Source organism: Perissodus microlepis, chromosome 12, assembly GCF_051167445.1.
Source record: "Perissodus microlepis isolate ML-2025 ecotype Zambia chromosome 12, ASM5116744v1, whole genome shotgun sequence".
Classification (NCBI taxonomy): domain Eukaryota; kingdom Metazoa; phylum Chordata; class Actinopteri; order Cichliformes; family Cichlidae; genus Perissodus; species Perissodus microlepis.
The window spans coordinates 20,736,063-20,757,668 of NC_140472.1; the positions used below are offsets into that span (position 1 = coordinate 20,736,063).

Here is a 21,606-nt window from a genome sequence, read left to right on the forward strand (position 1 = left end):
GAGAAGCGATGTGGACTAAGATAGACAGAGAGGAACAGTAAGAGAAAGAGCGCGCATATTCATTAGTTATCCTGGCCATGTCAAACAAGGTCTACCAGAAAAGCTCTTTCACCAAAGTCCATGTAAACACTACCCCCTCCCCTTTTCCACTTACGACACAGTCATTTGACAACACGGCTCCCCTTCTCCCCTCAAAGTAGCAGTTCATCTTTTTAGTGTTTGACAGTTCAGTCTGTACACTAAAAGAAACGCACAAGGTAAAAGCCCCCCCCCCCCTCTCTTTCGTGCTCTCACTCCCACTCTTAAGATTGTGTCTCTCTGTCTCTCTCCACCTTGATGTACATTCAGTTCCCGGTCTTATCTCCACGTTCTTGTTCCTGTCAGTGTTGAGATGAGCCGAGCCATCCCACATGTGCAGGAATGCGTTAATGAACCCCACTTTGCGATCTGAAGGCTGGATGCTTGGAAGTGAAGGTTGTCTGTCCTGCTGTTTTGGCTAAATTTGCTTTGAAATTCAAATGTGTCTCAAAGTGCTCTCTCACTAACTGTGTGGTTGACCATGTTAACGAGGCACCATATAGAACACCAATTAACAATAAAAATAATCTTGAGTGTTTGGGCCTTGCTATTTGTTTTTTTTTAACAGGTTTTTTAAGATCTTAAGGAGAAATATCCGTCTGCAATTCATTTCTTTGGAGTTTAACGTCATGAATAAATATTTATGGAACATAATATTCTGATCAAGATGTTTATAGCCGATGGTAAGTTTAGAATAATATACTGGGGATAAAATGTTAATCACCTATATCTCCATTTCTAAATCTTAAACACTTCAAGCATAAGTAAAAAAAAGTTGGAATACTACTTTAATAGAGGGAGAAATAATGCAATTAATAGCATAAAGACAGAGGATGACTCACATTTTTGATGGAAACTTCTCCAACCAGAAGTTTTGATTTACTGTCAGTTCATGTTTCTGCTTTTTTTTCCACTGGGGCGAATGTCACCATGACCAATTTTTTCAAATGTCAGTCCTGCTTTTATGTGTTCGACCGGTCAACCCATGCTTATGTCTGGACACATAATATTACAGCTATCTCTACTGTTTAATAGGAGCTCCAAAAACAGAGTTGTAAGAACTATGATGGTCCTCAGACGCAGATAAATGGGGGTGTTTCCAGCAACAGTTGCTATAGAACCACGAGACATTTCCTGTGGTCTGAGAGTGCCCGGTGTTGTATGGCTCAGACTACAATCAGCTTTTAAAAAAGCTGATTGTAGAGCAAAGGAAGCTGTTGCATTCAGGCTTTTTATCCTCCAACACAACAACATAATCATCTGCCCTTCAGACATCCTTCATTATGCCACACTGATGCAGCATTGAGCCTCTCTCTGCTTATACAGCTGTCAGCAGCTGCTAGCTTTATGCTGTGTGTGTCTCTGTTTCTCTTCTTTCATGGGAATTCCTGACAAGGGCCAACGGATGCTGGAACTCTGACTTAGGCTACGTCCACACTAATGCGTTTTCGTTTGAAAACACATCGTTTTTTCTCCGTTTTGGCCTCCCGTCCACACTGAGACGGCGGTTTCGCTGATGGAAAACGCAGCGTTTTGAAAAACGCTCTCGAAAACGCATACATTTGGAAACGGTGCTTTCACGTCACAGTGTGGACAGCGAAAACGCAGACTTTCTAAAATGATGACGCATTTTAGGCATGTGATGCAGTCATGTGACCAATTAAACTAAGATAGCGGAGGGCATTATACAGCAGTTGTTTTGTTTTCTCTGAATTTTGACAGCCCTATTAAAGATATCAGTCTGTACATGCTCCAGATAGCTTTTCTTCAAATTCTTTAACTCTCACTCGCTTTTGAAACTTTGTACTTTTGTGTTACTCGCAGCAACAACTCCACCTCATTGTTAGTCCATTTAAAAAACTCGGTGGTTTTCCTCAACATTCTGCCGTGACGTTTCAAAGAGCTGGAAAGTAAATAAGCGGCAGACAGAAATGAGGCAGGTCAAATCTTCTTGCGCTTCATGAATGCACAGTACTGGAACATAAGCGTTTTTGGCCATTTCAACGTGGACGCACAACTCTGTGAAAACGACTGGAAATGCTACTGTGAACGCGGAGCGTTTTCAGATGAAAATGCCGTTTTCAAATCTATCCGTAGCCTTAATTCCAGAAGGCCTTCAGCGTTCCCGTCAGAATGCAGGGAGATGATAAAACAGTCCTTGATGGAGGTGTGACAAAGCAAAGCAAAAGGAAAAGACAGAAAGGTGACCAGCTGATCTGTTCATGAAAGGCTTCTTTCCTTCTTATTCTCATGAAGTCTGTGGGCTCCTACTCATCACAGAACAGCCCACATCAGTTCACAGAGAGCAGGCATCTGGCTGGATCGGTGAGTCTGATGCCACTGGTTGAAATCTGACTCAAACATTGTGTCCTAATTTAACTACATGCTACCACCTGAAACTAATTTTTTATTAAGATGGAATACACAAGTGAGTCAATAAGGATTAATGTTGAGGTAATACAACAACTTGACTTGCAACAATGTCTTCAGTGTTGAATGACTTCTTATATGAAACACTCCTACTTATCTATTGAAATGGCCACTGTAGGAGATAAATTAAGCTACAAAAAGCTTTGGTGAACTCCCAACAGATGCACAGCAGCATCTGCTCTTTTATACAAAAGAATGCTTGTTTGAGAAATACAGCATGTACAGTGACTGAAACATTATGAATTTTTATATTCAAAAGCCTAAACCCCAGTTGGAGGTAACAGGTGTCACAATGGTGGCTATCAACTTTCTCTGTTAAGCCAGGTTTTCTGCTTCAAGCTCTGTGCGTGTTTGATGGATCATATTATTTCAATTCCTAAAAATGATCCCTGTGAGTGTTGCCTACTCAAGAAATGTTATCAGATATGGATAGTACAGCTTGCTCCCTTGCCACAAGGGGTCACCACAGCTGGTATCTGCACATGTTTGATTTAGCGGTTTTACGCTGGATGCGCTTCCTGATGGAACCTTGAGGGGATTTGTGTCTTCAGCTGGAATTGAACAGGCGCCCTTTTGTTTGCCAAGAAAATATGTTAACCACTACATAATGATGATAAATTGGTGATTAAAGCAGTAGTTTTTTATATGGGGGGCCACTAAAAATATTTGGGTGGCACACCAAAAGCAGAACAGTCTCACGGATGCTACAGAAAATTTATAATCTAGGGATTTTAGAGCTGGAAAGATTCAACCTCAACACTAGTTTGTCAGCAGATCACAGTGAAATTAATTTTATTGATTAAACAGATATTCTTGGGAGTGTGTCCTGTAGCTGAAATTCCACCAGTGTAAAAGACAACACGACCTGCTCCCGACCACGTTCAGAATAGGTAACCATGGTGATTTAGCCAGGTAAGAAGAAAGCCTCTTTCATGACACAACTCTGACTTTAAGGTCACAATGGGCTGCTTATAAAATTATTTTGCTTAGCAGTATATCCATCTGACCACTGTTAGTTTGTTTTCTTGCTCTTGAATGATGCTGTTTTCAGACATCAGTCCCGTCACCCTACATGTTTTTAATATTCCAAAATACTTTTTAAAAGTAGGCACATTCACTGGCACAAATATGTAACCTATAAAATACAGGTGTACACTAATATACAAACAATCACAGCAAAATGTTTGACCACCTTGTGTGTTCAAAATATATGATTATACTATCATTTACCTCACACTCTAAAAAAGGCTTAAAACTAAAACATTACATGCTCAGACTATGATGCACACTCATTAATAAGCAGCATTAGGTTACAATATACACACCCTTTCAGTAAATTCAAGCTTGGCAGCTATTTTTATCATATTGGATATGCTATTCCCATGATATCATCATGTGACTCATTGTTCCATCATGGTGGTATGCAAAAACCATGCCTATAAACTGATAAACAATGGCCTCACACCTGCCAAGCTGATAGCTGGCAATAGCAAATGTAACAACTCAAGCCTAAAATTTCACCCAGAAACACACACTGTCTGATAATAACAGAGAAATAAAAACACAAAATCATTTCACAAGCTAACACTGCATCTAGAAATGGAGAACCACGTTTGCACAGTGAGGATACTTTGCATTGTCAATCCTTTATGTGTGAACCAAAATTGCATGATTTTGTGCATTTGCATCACAAAATATATCCATCTATCCATCTGATACAAGTTCTGAACATACAATAAAATTACTGAGCAGCTGGAAGTGTTTAAGTGTGCAAAATGTCTAAAGGTTACAAACAAAAAGCAAACCTTTTAGAATTGCTTCCAACTGCGGTGACTTTGCACTGTTTCCCTTTCTGTCTCAGAAAGTTACAACTCAAGAAAAAAATATACATGCATTGTACAAGATAACCATCTTAAAACTGTTTCAAATTGATACCTTCATTTTAATGAAGCTTGCTTTCTTTGCTCAGATGGAAATATGTGGGGGTTTTTCCTCTCCTGACAGAAAGAAAAAAAAATGGAGCCACTTTAAACACACATCAGCTACATGAGTTCTTTAAATAAATACTCCAAGTGACACAAACTTTAAATACAAAGCACTGCACTCATATAGGCCTCACAAATCTCAATGTGCATGTATTCCTTGAGGCAACACTGACTGAAAAATCAAAGTTCAAATGTAAGTCTGGCATTTGTAAAACCCTTAATGGCTCAGTGGGAAAACTGCTGGCTCCAAATGACTGTAATGCACACAAATAGCTTGATTACAGTTAATGTTCAGATTAAGATAAAAGTTTGATTAAGTAGTTTACATGAGTCACAGTAACCCAGCAAAGAGAGAAACACTGGGGTCACTCTGTTATTAAAGTCTGGATTTGAGACGGGACAAGAGAAGGGAACTGCTTTGACTTTGCGAGTGGCTGGAGGTTGACTCCCATCCACAGGACACTGGGACTGGAACTAAAAACTAGAAAATTTAAAAACTATCAAAATATAAAAATGACACCATGGGTTTGTTTCTGAGACACCAACTGCCCGTGAACTTGTGAACTGGGCAGTTGGATGGTCTTTCCAACTTGGGTAATTTATAAGAATAAGCTGCTTTTCAAACCATCACTTGATACTATCTTTATCTAATAAGTTGGAGTTTCATTTCCTCTGATGCTGAACTCCTGTGACCTGATTAGATTCTACATATGAAGCCACTTTTTTCCATACCTATTAGTGTCAAGTTGCTCTTTTGGTTTGTAATGTGAAATAATCAAATAAAAAAATTGAATGCATATGCACATTTAAACTACTTGAGATGTTTATTTCCATCAAATAAAAAAATTAAAAATTCAGATCCCCATCAGCTTATGTTTAGATCTAATTTCAGGCTTACTATAATAACATTAAAACATGTGCATAATACAAGCACATAAATGCATGATAATATATTTTAAATAATATTCTTCCATACCACTGATTGCTTCCAAGTGATTCCAACACCCGTGCCCAACACCATCATCAAGTGCTGGAATTTAAATATATAAAAATGTATGCATCTCTGTAACTGCAGGTTTGCTTAATATCTATGAATTTTCATTTTAAAGTTCTGAATCAGCTTTGCTAGTTAGTTTATGAGTACAGTGGGTTGTTTGGGTTGTGGGTTGTTTGTGGAGCATCACAGGTGCAGAAAAAGTGGCAAACACAAATATGTGTTATAATTTCTCTAAACGAGTTAAAATCTTGATGAGACCATTTAGATTTATTTCATATAATGGAAGTGCATTCACTCTGTAAATCATTATAATGTCGACTAAAACTCCATTTAATACACACATGCACACACGCAGGCACAACCACCTACTTATTGGTGTAATAGGAGACCATAAATTACTGTGCAATTCCTCTCTCTGGAATAATGTAGCATTCAATAGGGGCAATCAAAACACCTCACGTCAGTAAACCAAACCTCACACCTAACGTACTGACACACACACACACAGAGCAGTTGTCGTGCAGAACTAAAAGCCAAAGACAGCGTCTGCTTGTACTAAATGATAACGTAACGGAATGTAAATCAGAGATGTTCAGCGGTGAGAATGAGAACAGGCAAATATGTGTGTAGGTGAGTGTCTTTTTTTGGCAGCTTTGGGAGCAGAGGGTGTGCATGAGGTTTATGCGTGTGTGGAGGGAGGGCTGATGGTGTTAACATTACAGCTGCCATGTGTTTATTTCCAGGAGTTCTGGTCTATGCTGTCTCCGTCATCTCCACATGCTTAAACTGTTACTTTCCATCCATCTACACCCTGCATGTCTGCAGAGTATGTGTGCGTGCACGTATGTGTGCTTCGTGGGAGGATATTAATGTATTTCCTACTTGCATGTGAATAATGCGGGGGATGTGGACATCCATGTGCATGCACGGGTGTGAGTACAGTTGCATAAGTCTACATATGTTTACAGCTGCACGCGTCCCACAGTCTCCTCTGCGTGATTAGCTTCCCATTAACTAAGTCGCATATCACCCATCAGCACATCAGTGGCTCCAGGCCTTCTCTGCATTATCTAACTGGCCAAACAAGCTGTTGTCTAGACCCTTAAAGCACACAGACTCACACACACACACACACACACACACACACCATCTGGACACCGATTAGGTACCTATCAAAGCATACAATGACTCTATTGCAAAGCCATTTGGTTACAAGTCAACACATGACCTCAAGTTAAGTAGTGAATTTATTCATTTTCTCTGCCTCATTCTGTCTTTTATTTTTTCACCAAAGCCTCAAACTGAAGAATATCTAATGGTCAATATGTTTTAGAATTAAAGCACAGTTTGTGGTGTCGTCCTTAAAGGTTCGAGATACTTGACTCAAACAAGTAAACCTGTAGATGAGGTTATAAGGCTACAGATAGGAACACAGGATTCAAAAAGTGATCGAGTTAGAAATAGCTCAACAATTGTTTGGTATACAGGGTTCAGACAAAATGTTTAGTTTTTAAACAGAAAAAGGAGAGATTGAAGTATACAGTTAACTTTGTGAAAACGCTTGCTATGTCTTAAAATATAAGACGGGCACTGATTTCCTATTGAGACTGACATTGACATGGATCACTATTTTCTCTCTGCGTGTCCTTACGTTCATTTACCCTCTTCTTCATGTTAAACAATACCAAAACTTCTACTGAATATCTCTAAGAAGCCTGAACTCAAGTAACGGGCCCCAAACAACGATCAATTACCCTCTCCACTCCCTGCTCGCCCTCCCCAATCCAAAAAATAGTTCCAGGTGGTGAGACTGGGAGGGCAGGATATCATGGAGGGAGTGCGAGTGCATGGAAAACCCTAAGCCCTCGTAGTCCCAGTGCACTAAGGTTGTCACAGCCAGCTTTCCTTTGCTCCACTCCCCTTCACCTGTTATCTGTCTATCACTTTATTGTGTTAGACCATGTTGGGCAGAGAGTGATCAACTCACACAATCAGAGTGTAAAGACGTTTTTCTCGCATAATCGCAGCAAATTTGATTTCCAAGATAGAAGTTTTGTAATTTGATGCCTAGCTGTCATCCACATGCTGAATTTACTAACAGCCACCCATTGAAATGTATATTAATAAGCAAAATATATATAGTACAAGTGATTATATGTCTTTGGACTATTAATACAAATTTCTGTTCTAATCATTCTGGCAATAGTTTGTAGGATTTTACTGAAACTCGCATAATATCAGTGCTTATTATTGTATAAAAATTATCCTTTCTTTCTACACTGCCTCTCTCTCTTTCTCTCTCACCCACACACACACACACACACACACACACACACACACACACACACACACACACACACACTCAGCTTCCCCTGCTCCAGCTGTGTCTTAAGAAGTCAGCGCCAGACCGGTAATCTGACTGGGATAGAAGTTACTGGATCTGTATCCATTACAGGATGTAATACCCCTCTATCCCAAACTCTCAACACTTCCCCTTTCTGCACCTTTCAGAGGTCATTCTAAGATGACTGTTTCCTCCGTTTTTCTCAGCGCTATAGCCCCATCCAAATATAATGCAATTTGCTTATTGCACATTGCTTTGTAGCTGATGGTTACCCACTATAACAGCCATTCCAGGTGGTGAGAGTAACCCTCTAATGCATTTTACCACAATCAAGTTTCAACCCATGTTGTGCATTAGACCACTGGTAGTTGCTTCACCTGAGAAAAGTTTCGCTTTTTTACTTTGAAGTTGCTGATTTTTATTGGTATTACATGGTTTCTAATCACAACATCATCACAAACCGAATACACAGAACTGCTGGGTAACCGACACACTACAGCTACAGGAGCTGCTCAGCCAGGGTAACCCATGCACACAATTTCTGTGCTGATGATGCTGCTGGTTTGAAACTCCTGAGTCAGCAGAGCATTGCCACTATGCACCTGAGCACTCAGCAACCCTCAGCACTCAGTAACAAGTTGCTGGAGTTTTTAAATGCTTCCATTCTCCAATAATACCAATTAGAGTTGATCGTAGAATATCTACAAGAGAAGAACTTTCATAAACTGGCTTGTTGCAGTAGTGACATCCTATTTGCAGTATCACACTCAAATTCAGTGAGATCTATAGAATGTCCCAGTATTTTTACAAATGTTTGTAAAGGCAGACTGCATGGCTAGGAGCTTGGTTTTATACATCTATAACAATGTAACTGAAAACACCTGAATTCAAAGATTAAAAGGAGTAGCCCAACACTTACAGGCCCCTTAAGTGTCAGTATCAAAAATGGTGTATTTGAGACTCATATCTGTGTCATTACTTTTATAGTAGAACAATAAATTCTCGAATGTCACCACATTAGTCTTCTGGGTACCAGGTTGTTAAGCCTGGTCAGGCCATGGTTTTTGGTGCAAACTGAAGAAGAAAAAGAAGGAAAAAAAAATCACATAGAAAATTGACAAAGGGAAATCAAATACTAATAGAAAACCAATAACAAGCACTAAAATGTTCCCCCTCTGGTTCAACGTTCCAGTCAGGACATCAGTAGTTCTAATGAGGTATCGGTTTTCTGCACGTGAACAGAACACATCCTGTCAGAAAGCTTTAAGGGTGAGGAATGGAAAGCACAACTAACGGTACACTGAGTCACATCTCAAGTGCTTCTTTTCTTATTTTTTAAAGCTGTGTTTTATTCCAAAATGCCTAATGACTTCCTCAGAGCAGAGTATCTTCAGAGACCCTCTCTGCATCCCTAAATGCAATTGAATGAATTCACTTGGAGTTGATGGGAATCATCTCTTTCACTGCTTTTGATTTTCTCAAAAACTAACAGCCAGGGCAATCCGTAAGTATGAAGTATGTCACTTTTACAATAAACTCAAAGAACTATGGCAAATTCTTAGGAGCTCGAGAACACAGGCAGCAAGTGTGATGTGTATATCTTGGCCAAAAACCAGGTAAATGTTTTATTCAGATAAAATAACACCTGAAATTCCACAGAGAGCAACAGTCTCATTAGAGAGCAGTGACAAAAGCAAAGCAACTGGCGGAGCTTTGACTGTGAAAACTGATACAGCCGTGCTTATTTCCACCAAGGACAATGAAATGTAAGCTATCACGCTCGCTCCTCACTTCCCAGAACTCACATTGAAGGCTGCAGCCTGGTGTAGGTGGAAGGTCACAAAAGATTTGTGTGTATGAGATTCATAAAGTGTGCATAAGAGTGTGATTTCCCTATACTACCTATGCCCACTCGACAATAATGAATACAATGTTACCTATTTGTTTACCGCACAGACAATGGCGTATAAATGCCAGAGGGCAAACTGTGACTTTTATGCAGACACAACAGAGTAGGCATTTTACTGGCTGTTTAGAAAATTAACTACTCCATTTAACTACTTAACTACTCACCTGTGGCAACATGAACAAGGAATCCCAAGTCTAGACATCTATTCAGTCTACCAAGTTATTTGTGAGTTGTTACGGAACAAAGACAATACACCGAGGAAATTAAGATACAGAAAGAGAAAAGGAGACGGAGACAGTCTTGTACATAACAACCACCTCGCTCCGTCTCACAACTTCTTTTAATTGACAAATGTTTGCCTGTTGAGTCACGGCTGAATTTATTGACAATCAATCATCTGTATGTCAGCCGATGAATAGGCCTGTTGCTGGTCCAATCAGTCATCTACGCGTAAGCCAATAAATGCGACTAACAGGCCTCAGGAGAAATGCTTTCTGAATACAGTTTGGACAGTTTGGATCAGCACAGTCCCTTTTTTGTGTTTCTGTTTATTCTGTGAATTTTGCTGATGCCAGCAAATAAAATAAGACAATGAATTAAATCCTAGCATCTCAAATTCACATGCTAAGAATTTAAAGGCTATTCAGCACAGAGCAGTGTTCTAATGCTTACATATAAATAGTCATTTTTCATTCTTTTAGCTTCTAAATACTGGCAATGCCAGGAAGGATTTATGAAAACTGGACTGAAGATTTTCTCAGCAAATGCCTTACAAATAGAAAAAACACACTGTGAATGACTAACTAGGAGCATAACACAAACAAGAAATCTTGGGTGAGGTCCAACATTGTGTCAGATTTAACAGTTCTTCTTTGCGGGCAGCTGTTCTGCGGCATCTTGGACGGAGCAGTCGGCGTTACCGTGCATCTAAAACATGTCGACACTTTGTCAGTTTGCACCCCTGTGCACTCAGGTGTGCAGTTTCATGCTTAAAAGCACATAATATTTAAAATAACTGTTATTCCTTCCAAAGCTCCAGTTATAAATTATGAAGCAGCACCTGAAAACAAAGAGAGTAAATCAGAAGGAGGGAGCTCGGCACAGACCGCTTCTGGAAAACCACCCAGTGACAATGACAGGAAAGATATACAAGACAGAGGAGATGACTTGCTGCCAGAGGTCGCAGGAAGACCTCGGCACATAACATACTGAGCATGAGGTATGAGCGTTTGCTGGCTTAACTTCAGGGCTCCCGTCTGAAATAGCCTACAATGACTTTAAATAGATCAACAATAAAGAAAGAGATAGATAAATAAACACAGACAACATCATTCATTAGAAACACTGTCCAAATCTACACTCTGTGTTTAACTGAACAGTGGAAAGACTAACATTTAAACTCTTGAAAACCAAACTTTGTTTTTAAATTAGGGAGGAGGAAAATCTACAAAATGCTCTTGTTATAGTTAACCCTAGAAGAGGGCATGAAAAATAACAGAGGCAGCGAGTCAACCCTTAAAGCTGAGCTAGGGAGCACCTTTTTATTGTTGCTGGAAAAAAAATTCAATATAACATTTGAGGATGTTGTAATTGAAGTAGAATTAGACGAACCATAGCTTCTTGACCTTCCCTGAGGCTTTAGAAAATCTGGCTCACGTCCACAGATTTGAGTTAACTGCACTTCTTTTCAGTCTGGCATGTAGAGGGTCAAGTGAAGTATAAATGCGGTAATATAAAGACTGAAAATGTAATCATTTGTGGTAATCCCATCAGTTAAGCATAAGACTTTCACTTAGGAGACTGGGGTTCAAATTCGATTTGAAGATGAAACTCAGGCACTGTTAAATAAGACGAATGAACAGTCTCCTGTCAGACTCTTTATTTCTACTTACTGCAGCTTTAAAAACAAGTGTGATGGCACTAAACGCAACAGAGTTTTGAATCTGTCACGTTCTCCCTCCAACACATAACAAATCACAGTTGAGATACCAAACATGGTCACAGACAAAGCGGCCGGCGCGTGTAACATCAGTGTCAGTCTGTGAGGATGCACTTCTCAGTGTGCTTGAAGAAAATGACAAATATATTGTAAATGAACTGACATATGACTCAGTTATTATTGCAGCATAGAGTGCTTTGAAAGGGGTGTGATAATTCATGACATGGGAACATCTTTCTTGTTTTTGCATCACAAGCCGCTGGTTGAATATTAGCTTCAGCAGTATTCATGTGCATGTGTTAAATATGCAAATTTAAAAATCATAGACTTGCTTGAAAATGTGTCGAATCAAATTTCTCGTTTCAAAATCACAGCCCAAAGGAAGAGACAAAACACTGCCCTGTGCTTATTAAAAACCTTTTCATAATGACATGAAAATCAGTTATAACGCACAGAAAAAACAGCAACATACTATAGATATTAGGGATCATGTCCACTTCATTTGCATTTAACCTTTAAAACAGATTGTCATCATGGATTGCTTTCACAAAATGAAGGGCAAGGTATAGCACAGATTTAAGACGCAAGACTTAGTTGAAAAAAAAAAAAAAAAAAGATAACTGGTATACAACAAAAAACTCTAAAGCAATGCTTCACGGTGTTAATGGGAGTAAGAGACGTAATGAGCTGTTGTGGAGCAACTTCAGCACGCAGCTACTTAAAAACAGCAAAAAGTTCAGGGGAGCAGTCAGCAGAGAAAGTTTGCAGTAACTCACCGTGTCCTTGTGCATGCAGAGAGAACAGTCCAAGCAATAGTAGAGAACTCCAGCTCCAGAAGCAGAGAGACAAACAGCGCTTCAGCTTCAGCCTTTCTCCCTGCACTGGCATGGTAAGAGTGTGCCGCCGCTCCTCTCTTCTCTGGTCTCCTCTCTTCTCTGGTCTCCTCTCTTCAGCGCTCTCCACACGATGGGATCCGCTCACACGCCGTCGCTCCTTCTCAGTGTGTATGTATGCACCAGAGAGAGAGAGTGGGTAGCAAGAGAGGCGGGGGTAGTATCAGGCATGCGAGCTCCTGAATCTGTGAGTGCGAATGTGTGTGTGTCTGTGTGGGTCCACCGAAACGTGAGAAAGTCCACACCACACAGAACACACCGGCAACAGCAGCAGCAGTTGGAGATGATTGTCTCCCCAACCCTGTCTGACAGTAGCAGCCCAGCTGAGAGAGAGAGGGAGAGAGACAGACAAAAAGGGGGAGTTTACTTCACTTGCCTTGTAGGGAGGGCTGGCCCTCTCTCTCCACACACACACACACACACACACACACACACACGCACACACACACACACACACACACACACACACACACACACACAGGGAGGGAGGACATGGGTGGAAAGAAAACAGGGGCAGAGAGCAGACAGGAGCAAGATGGGGTTTAGAAAAAAAAAGTAAGAGGAGGGTGAGGAGGACATTGAAAACAAGCAGCACTATCTGTGGGATTCTGCACCTTTAACGGCTTATAAATATCTGTTTACACTTTGTTTTGGAAATAGACTCTGTTAATAGGGTGAGATTGACATAAAGTGTTGACCTAACAATAAAGCAGTACTACAATTGATCAAACAATACATTTCAGATAACTGCAGGAACTAAAAAAATAATCATATAACATCCACATGTACTTCCTTTCATGCGATTGCAGCGGATCCTAATTGTTGTGCGTTTGCATGGCCTAAATGGGAAAATTGGACCATTGTATGTTCAGTAAATATATCAGAATAGCTGAATATCAGAGTAACTGCCAACAGTGGAGGTACTGGATAAATCTGTGTAGTACTTCAAGTATAATTAAGGGAAAAAAATATACTGTATATGGAAGAGGCCCTACTTTAGGTGTGGTTTAATAGAGTGGATTTGAATTGTTCATGTTAACACATAGGCAGGCTAACCTGTACTTAGACACCTTTTATGCATATGGTTTTGAGCCTAAGGCATTGACCTTTAGCTTTGGTCTTCAGCAGGCTGGAACGAACATATGCAAAACAACATTTGAATAAAACTGCACTCAGGTTTGTGTCACCGACGACTCCACAGTCTGCACGGCTGGAGTCGGGTTTATCATTCCGAAGAATTCTGCTTTAGAATCCCAGATTTACGAAAAGCTACTCAAAACACCTCTTCACACAGTGGCGTGCTATTCAAGTAGCTGGCCTAGACACTTTGAAGGAGCTGTTAGAGATTACATCACCCAAGCCTGGAGCTTTTATACTAATAAATAAATGGGTTGAGACACTCTAATAGACCATTTCCTTTCCAGAGCTATCCTCTTGCCTGTAAGGCATGCGTTCGACAAAACCGTGTGTGTGTGTGTGTGTGTGTGTGTTTGTGAGAGCGCACGTGTGTGTGTGCTGGTAACACTTTGCTTTTAGCTGAAAATATGACAGACCTGAAACACCACAGAATGGGCAGCTTTTTTTTTTTTTCCTCCTCAAAACACAAAATGCTGAACATTGAAGTTTCGAGGTTAAATAGATGAGGGTTTTTGTTTTCATGTTAATCTGCCTCTTTGTTGCTGCCGCTGTTCTTTGCACTTCTTTTCTTTCTCACACTTGTTCATGTTGGTCATTAAAGGCAAACAATAGGCTGCCTGGCTCCCTCGCTCTTCGATGAGAGCAAAATATCACTTCACAAATAAACCGTCCTGCCCTGCCGCTGCCCTATCGTCTTTCTATCTGCCCTCATCATTGCCTCTCTCAAGCCCTGTTCCCATACAAACAGTAATAAATGTTCTTATCAATTTTCCTCTCATGTGAAAGAGAAGATCCAGTCTCAGTTTTGAAGCAGGATGTCCGAGCTGGGGATGTTTAGCAAATAAGAAGCGGCCACTTGTGTAACTTGATATTTCAATTAGTATTTTGACAATTAATTAACCAAATACATCTAGTTGGTGTCTTTCTTGCTACAAGATTACAGTGATATGATTTTTGAATAAAATCCATTTTTTTTTGCCCTTTCTGAACTTCTGAAGTCCTGGATTCGGTTGTAAAGTCAAAATTTTGAAGTGACCATTCCAGATAGGAACGTTTTCCGTTTTGGAAAGCCACAGCAAAGTTTCTCCCGTTTCATGCCTTCCTAAATGACACACAGCTTTCTTTATTACCATTTCTACTCTTTCCAAGTTTTTTTTTTAACTAACAAACTTAGCTGCCCTCCCCCTCCACTTCTGTGTTTCTCTTCTCCACTCCTTTTCCCACTCCCCTCCTCCAGTGAACCAGAATGTCATTTCAAGCATGTCTAACCACGGGAAGCCTTTTAAAAAACTGTGACAGCATTTGCCCCCAAACCCCAATAGCTGTGAAGCCCTGTGTGTGTAAGCAAGTAATGAATGTCTGTGGTGATTTGCTTGAGAACAGAATATCATATGCAGATTGAGGTATGATCCCTTTAAAAGCTGTTACTTTAAAGGTACTGTAGACCAGTGCTCCATGACACACACACACACACACACACACACACACACACACACACACACACGGAGGCTATTCTTCACTGGTGTCACCCTCATGCTGGGTCTATGATGAATGGCTGAGACTGTCATGAGCGAAGGATGAGCAGTAAGAAAAAAGGGAGAGAAAAAAAAGCACAGAAAGGCCTCTGACAAGAAAAACAAAGGGGAGAAGAGAGAAGAATAATAGATGTCTGAAGCCTTTTAGAGGAAAGCTTTTTTGAAGAATTTAGATAACAGAAGGAGGAAGTTGACCTTTAAGGGATATTTAGAGGAATTCAAATTTAAGAGCAAAAAAAGGCTTAAACTGATAACAGGAGGTCAAAGACATAAAAATACAAGCAACGCTTCTACTTTACGTCACAAATGAGTTGCTCAGATGTCTTTAAATCTGATGCAGAGACCACTGTTTATTCTGACTGCTTGTATGCTAATAGTGTTCAGGCCCCTTTACACATTCAGATTGTAAGTCTCAGCAAGTGCTTGGGGACAGTAGTTTATTCAGCATCCACTCTTTCATCATTTTTGACAAGCTGTCATAACACATCAACTTCACTTGTCAGTAGCTCTCGTGTCAACACTTCAAAGGAGATGGACTGAAAGTTGCCAGTAAACACATTTAATTTCTGATCTCGGAAATTAGAAACAAATAATACATCTAATGAGTTGTTAGGTACAATTCAGAAGTTTCCTCCTCGCCAAGTGGACTCGATATATATATCGCACTGCACAATCTTAATTAGCAATCCTGAGCTATCGCCTCTCCAGAACTGCAAACTATTAACTGCCGTGTCACCCGTGGTTTTATAATACCTTGGAGATAAATGAGAAAGGGTTCTTTCTATTAAGATCAATGACAGTGAATGGGAATATAAAGATATGCTAAAATCACTTTCAGTTTGTAATCATGCCAAAGCAATACAGTTCAAGATTTAACACAGAATGCATATATCTCCCAATCTTAAAACAGTTTCAACCCAGCAATGTGCTAGATAGAAATTGGTACCCTAACTCATTGCCGTTGTTAATGTCATAAGCTGCAAAAATGGACCCAAAGTTTCTTATTTGAGGTCTCTCTGATAAACCTATTGAAGAATGTACTCTATTACTTACTTGCACTGCAGTGAAGAACATCTTACTAAAGTGGATTAATGTAAAAGAACCAAGTGTTAAACGCTAGTGTGGAGTGCTGTTTTATTTGGTACTGTTGTTTTACATTTTTTGTCTTTTTGTCTTTCTGTTTGTTTGTCTAAAAGTGTGTGCTTAAAGATTTCAGAATGAATCCATCCTTTGCTTGTAAAACTGGAGAACAATAAATATATTTAGAAGAAAAAAAACAGTCACGTGGACTGATGTGGATTAAGGATGAAAATAAAAATCTGGTATTATTTATATTGCTAAGGTACAATTATATTAACTAGGAGAGCTGCAGAAGCTCTCATTATATGTAGACAACAGCTTTATAATTTGAGTGAAGTTAACTAGATCTCTGTAGCGTGTTGCTAATCTTATAGAAGGTCTATAGCATCAAAAGTACCCCCATCATCTATAACTAGGGATTTACAAATATTGTGGTACCATGGAATTGCACGCCATTGACCTTGACTACCACTGGCCTTTTGGCAAATACTATGACGAAATGACTGCTGAGGGTGATAAAGATGGCATATGACATCCTCTGCCTCTCTGATTGCATCCTGTGAGATGGACCTCATTGTAGCTGTTCAGAAAGTTTTAGCTTTGTCTGTAGCTTTGTTGCCTCACAGCAAGAAGGTTGTGGGTTTGAATCCACCATCAGGCCGAGGCCTTTTTGCGTGGAGTTTGCATGTTCTCCGTGTGGGTTCTCTCTGGGTACTCTGGCTTCCTCCCACAGTCCGAAGACATGCATTTAGTAGCATTAGGTTAATTGGTGATTCTAAATTGCCAATAGGTGATGTGAGTGTGAATGGGTGTGTATGTCTGTGTTAGCCCTGCGACAGACCGGCGACCTGTTCGGGGTGTACCCTGCCTCTCACCGTTTGTTAGCTGGGATAGGCTCAAGGCCCCACACGACCCTGAGCTGGATAAGCGGAAGAGAGTGGATGATAAATAGACAGAGCATCCAGGAACTACTTCTAATAAAGTGCAGTCCTAACATGCGAAAAAAAACTATCCATAGCGATTTTGAATAGAGGGTAAAGTAGATATGCAATTTTAACTAGATGAAGGAATAAAAATTACACATTATTTATACAGTATTGTCGTTCTATGTTTTTTAAAACAGTTGAATGTGTAGCAGTGCAGCAGTGTTAGGAGAGTCAATTTCTGATTACCAGAGTACTTCTTTTTTCTTTTTTTTTTTAAGTCGGTGTTAAGACTTGAAGGTTTTCACAGGCCACTTACTGTAGGAATTTCTGTCTGGGCTCAAATTCCAAATATATAAATGGACTTGGCATACTTGCGACTCTGCATATACCTATTCAAACACATTGTCACCGCATTCGGATTTCTTTGGGATTTAAAAACCACCTTACCTTTTCCTGGCTCACTTTTAGAAGCATTTATCCCTTTATTTGATGTGTGAACTGACTAAAAGACAGGGGATTAAATCCATTTTAGTGAAACACCTCCGTGGCACAGCAGCACATCTGCTAATCCCCACCCATTCACTTCAGCATGTCTTTAAACTAACAAGAGGTTTAACATAATCTGCTTTAAGTCTGTCCATTCACTCCTATTCACTGGTGCATTTACATAGCAATCCTTTGTAGATGTGGGAGAGCTGTGTGTGAGAGTTGCAGTAGTACTTCCTCTTCCTTCAGTCCATTTGTACCCTCAGCTCCTTCGCCTGAGGGAAACCTGAATGGTGGTTTAGTTGAGTTCATTTGTTGTTTTAGTTTTAAAATGTTCAAACAAAGCACTGCAGTTAGCAACAATTTAGATCAAGACAAGTAGGGAAGACATGATTAAAATGGTCTGTAAGGAATGTATGAAGTGCTGTGTGCAAAATGGGATAGGAAGGTAATGATTAAGGATGGAGCAACAGGGCTGCAAATTACAGGTGATGCTTTTCACCCCGACTTAAACGACACAAACTCACCAGTGAAATATGATTTCCTGCTCCTGTCGCAAACACAGCCAACAAAAGTCATCCTAGGGCCAAGGAATTGGTGAGAGGAATAAGGACACGAGGAGTAACACAGAGTTCAGGGAGATGTTGATGAAGCAGTGAAAGAAACTAAAGCCTGTCAGGTCCTCCTCTGTCCTCAACACTAATTTGTTCTTGTTTGACCTTTCACCTTTATGAGAAAATACCTCTGCGGCACTGACGAACCCCTTTTTCCCCACAAATATGGAAAGATAAATTAAATAATATATTATTTTATATTATTTAGTAAGCAGTTACAGAGTGATGTTTAGATCACTTCAGATGTTTAGATCACTTAATGTATTACCACTTGATCAAATCATAACTATAACCAGTATTTGTCCAACCACAAATAAGATATTTATTCCCTCCCTGAACTGCATGTCGGATGCTAGTAGGAATTTTTTCCATTTAGTGAGATCCTGCCAGACAGGATTTTTTTTTTTTTAATAAAGATTTATTTTCCTTTACACTCACTGGCCAATTTTTTAGATATGCTGGTTCGGACCCAGGCAAGATTTATCCAACCTTCTGTAGCCTAAATTCCCTGATCTTAGCCGAAGGGAGTGGCACCCAGTGTGGTCTTCTGCTGCTGTAGCCCATCTACTTCAAGGTTCACAATGTTGTGTATTCAGAGATGCTCATCTGCACACCTTGGTAGTAACAAGTAGTTATTTGAGTTGCTGTTGCCATCAGTTCAAAGCAGTCTGACTATTCTTCTCTGACCTTTGACATCAACAAGACCTTTTCACCCAGAGAACTCCTCACTGGGTTTCTGTCCATTTTTCAGACACTTCTCTGTAAACCCCGGTTGTGTGGTAAAATCTCAGTAGATAAGCCTGTCTGGCACCAACAACCAAGCCATATTCAAAGTCACTGAAAACACCTTTCATCCCCATTCAGTTTAAACTATAGGAGGTCGTTTTGACATTGTCTGCATGCTTGAATGTGCAAATGAATTGCTACCGTTTGATTGGCTGATTAGATATATGCATTATCAAGCACTTAAACAGGTCTAACTAATTATATGGCAAGGAAGTGTATATTATTTTCCATTTCCTGTCTAGCACGGTTAGGTTTAGTGAACTAAACTAATTGGGTAACTTTAGAAAAAGATCCTCATAAAATACACCATTTCAAGATTGTCGTCTGTGTCTCATGTTTTCTGCTAGAAATCTGGTCATGTGGGTTTTGGATGGTCAGCAGGGTGTCTGTGCCAAACTATGCTTAACCTAAACCTTATTATGAGCCTTTGCTTTTTTTTTTCTCCAAAAGGAAGTCAAGTCCCCTAAGGTGACTGCGTAAACAAGTTTATACCCTCACAGCACAAGTAACACAAAACACATTCACACATCACAGAGAGTTAGGTGTTGGGCCACTTAAACTTAATGAAAGCCTAATGATAGACTGGGAATTGGGTTTTACAGCATGTTATTGTCATTGTGAAACCACTCACTGTATCACTTTACAACCACCATAAAATCACTGAAAGGGATATGTGATTAGGGCGAGGTAGAAGAAAACTGAGACGGAGTATTAGGTATCCACAACTGTAATCATGATATCATAAATATTTCAATTATTTTCTTAATTTCTTTTGCATATATCCATGATGAATGCCCACGTGTAGCGTCAAGCTATGTAGCAAACACAATGTTTTTCTAGATCATTTCAGAAAGATTAATGTCCTGTTATTTTGCACTTAGGCACACAGCAGGCAAAGAGAGAATGAAAGCCTCGAATATTACTTTGATGTTAAATGTTAGTGAAGACACTTTTGATTAATAGGAAACAGCTAAATAAGCAAAATAGGAATCATAGGATGTCGTTTTTAAGAGAAGGTGAAACATGCACATGCACACACACACACACACACACACACACACACACACAAACTGTGAGTCTAGAATAAGCAGTCCCCCACCTTCCTCCTCCCTCGCACACATACCATCACCCCCCAGACCCCCACAATCCCTTGAGGAATAGGGAAGGGTGCTGGGAGGAGGAACTAACTGGCCAAAAGGGTGGAATGTTAAATTTGTCTTGCTAAGGTAGACATGCACACAGAAAACAGAAGACCTACTTCCTGAGTGGGAGCAAAAAGGAGAGTTGAGTTTTCCCACCTGCTTCGTGGGATCGTTTTTGCTGCCTACTTTTTCTGATTCATAAATGAGACAGCTTGCTAAATACTGCAAAACACAATCTGCAGCCACCCACCAACACTTTTTTTTGTTCCCCACAATGACTGGCCTCTGCTTGTTTATCCATCTGTCACATAAAATATCTGATACAGCTCTAGCTGGAAATGCGATCAGACTTTGAAGAATTTTCTTCATCTGGTTGGCACTGCTAACTTGGATTGTTAACATTAATTATGCAACGAGTACATCTCAGCTCTCAGTGCAACACTGCAGAAAGTCAAACTCTGATGACTACTACCTTACAGCAGGGAAAGCCTCTGTGATTCTGTTTAGCTGCAGTCAAGCACCTGCTTCCTCTGGTTACACTTGAGTTGAGGCATTTGTTTTGAAAGTGCTGTTTTCTCTTTATCCTCAGCTTAGCTTCTGTTTGCATCTCTTTGGTTTTCGGTTTAAAAGTGCAGATGTCTCCGAGTTACTGTGTGTCACGCTAGAGCATTTTATCCAAAACAACAAGCATGCCGGCAACAACTCCACACTCTCCTCACATTTTAGTTACAGCTTAATTATTGTAGTGAAACAGCAATCCTTGTCAGCAGTACAAACATGTTAACCTATTTTATATAAGGCACTGCGCACGTGTCTTGTGCCATTTTTCATTTTTCTTTCTCTTTATATACTGCCAAGGAGGCAGATTTCCCAATTGGTCTTCAGCAGTACTTCTCCTAGCTGAAGGTCTTTCACAGTTTTCTTTTGGACATTGACTGCTTTTTCACTTATTTTCAGTGTATGTCTAAAAAGGGCTGAACCCCAGGGATAAATCAGTATTGTGCCTAATAGCCAAAGTTGTTGTTAACTTGTAAATGTTTAGCTTCTTTGTTATTGGGAACATGTTACTAGGAATCTTTAAAAAATGCCAAACAATACTGTTTGGCAGGCATAAAAGATGATTTTTGTGCCAACAAGACGCTTTCCAAAGTACTATTAGCTGAGAACTAGGCATATCTAGGCATACCACAGTGTGCAGTGTGTCTTTAAAAAAAATTTGGAGGAAAAAAATTGGAGGACAAAAGAAGCCATATGTAAAACATGGTGAAGGCTCCATCATGGTTTGGAGCCGTTTTTAAAATCTTGTCAAATTCAATCATAAATGC

The 21,606-nt window shown here is 39.9% G+C and overlaps 1 protein-coding gene across 1 annotated transcript in view; it reads right to left on the reverse strand.

Annotated features, from left to right (window-relative positions):
• Positions 1-21,606, reverse strand: part of bmpr1ba (bone morphogenetic protein receptor, type IBa) — a 65,442-nt gene that overhangs the window by 8,861 nt on the left and 34,975 nt on the right. Inside the window, exon 3 of the mRNA XM_084945483.1 lies at positions 12,459-12,898. Within this exon, the coding sequence (XP_084801609.1) occupies positions 12,459-12,570 (112 nt within the window). The 5' untranslated portion in view covers positions 12,571-12,898. The remainder of the gene's footprint in view (positions 1-12,458; positions 12,899-21,606) is intronic.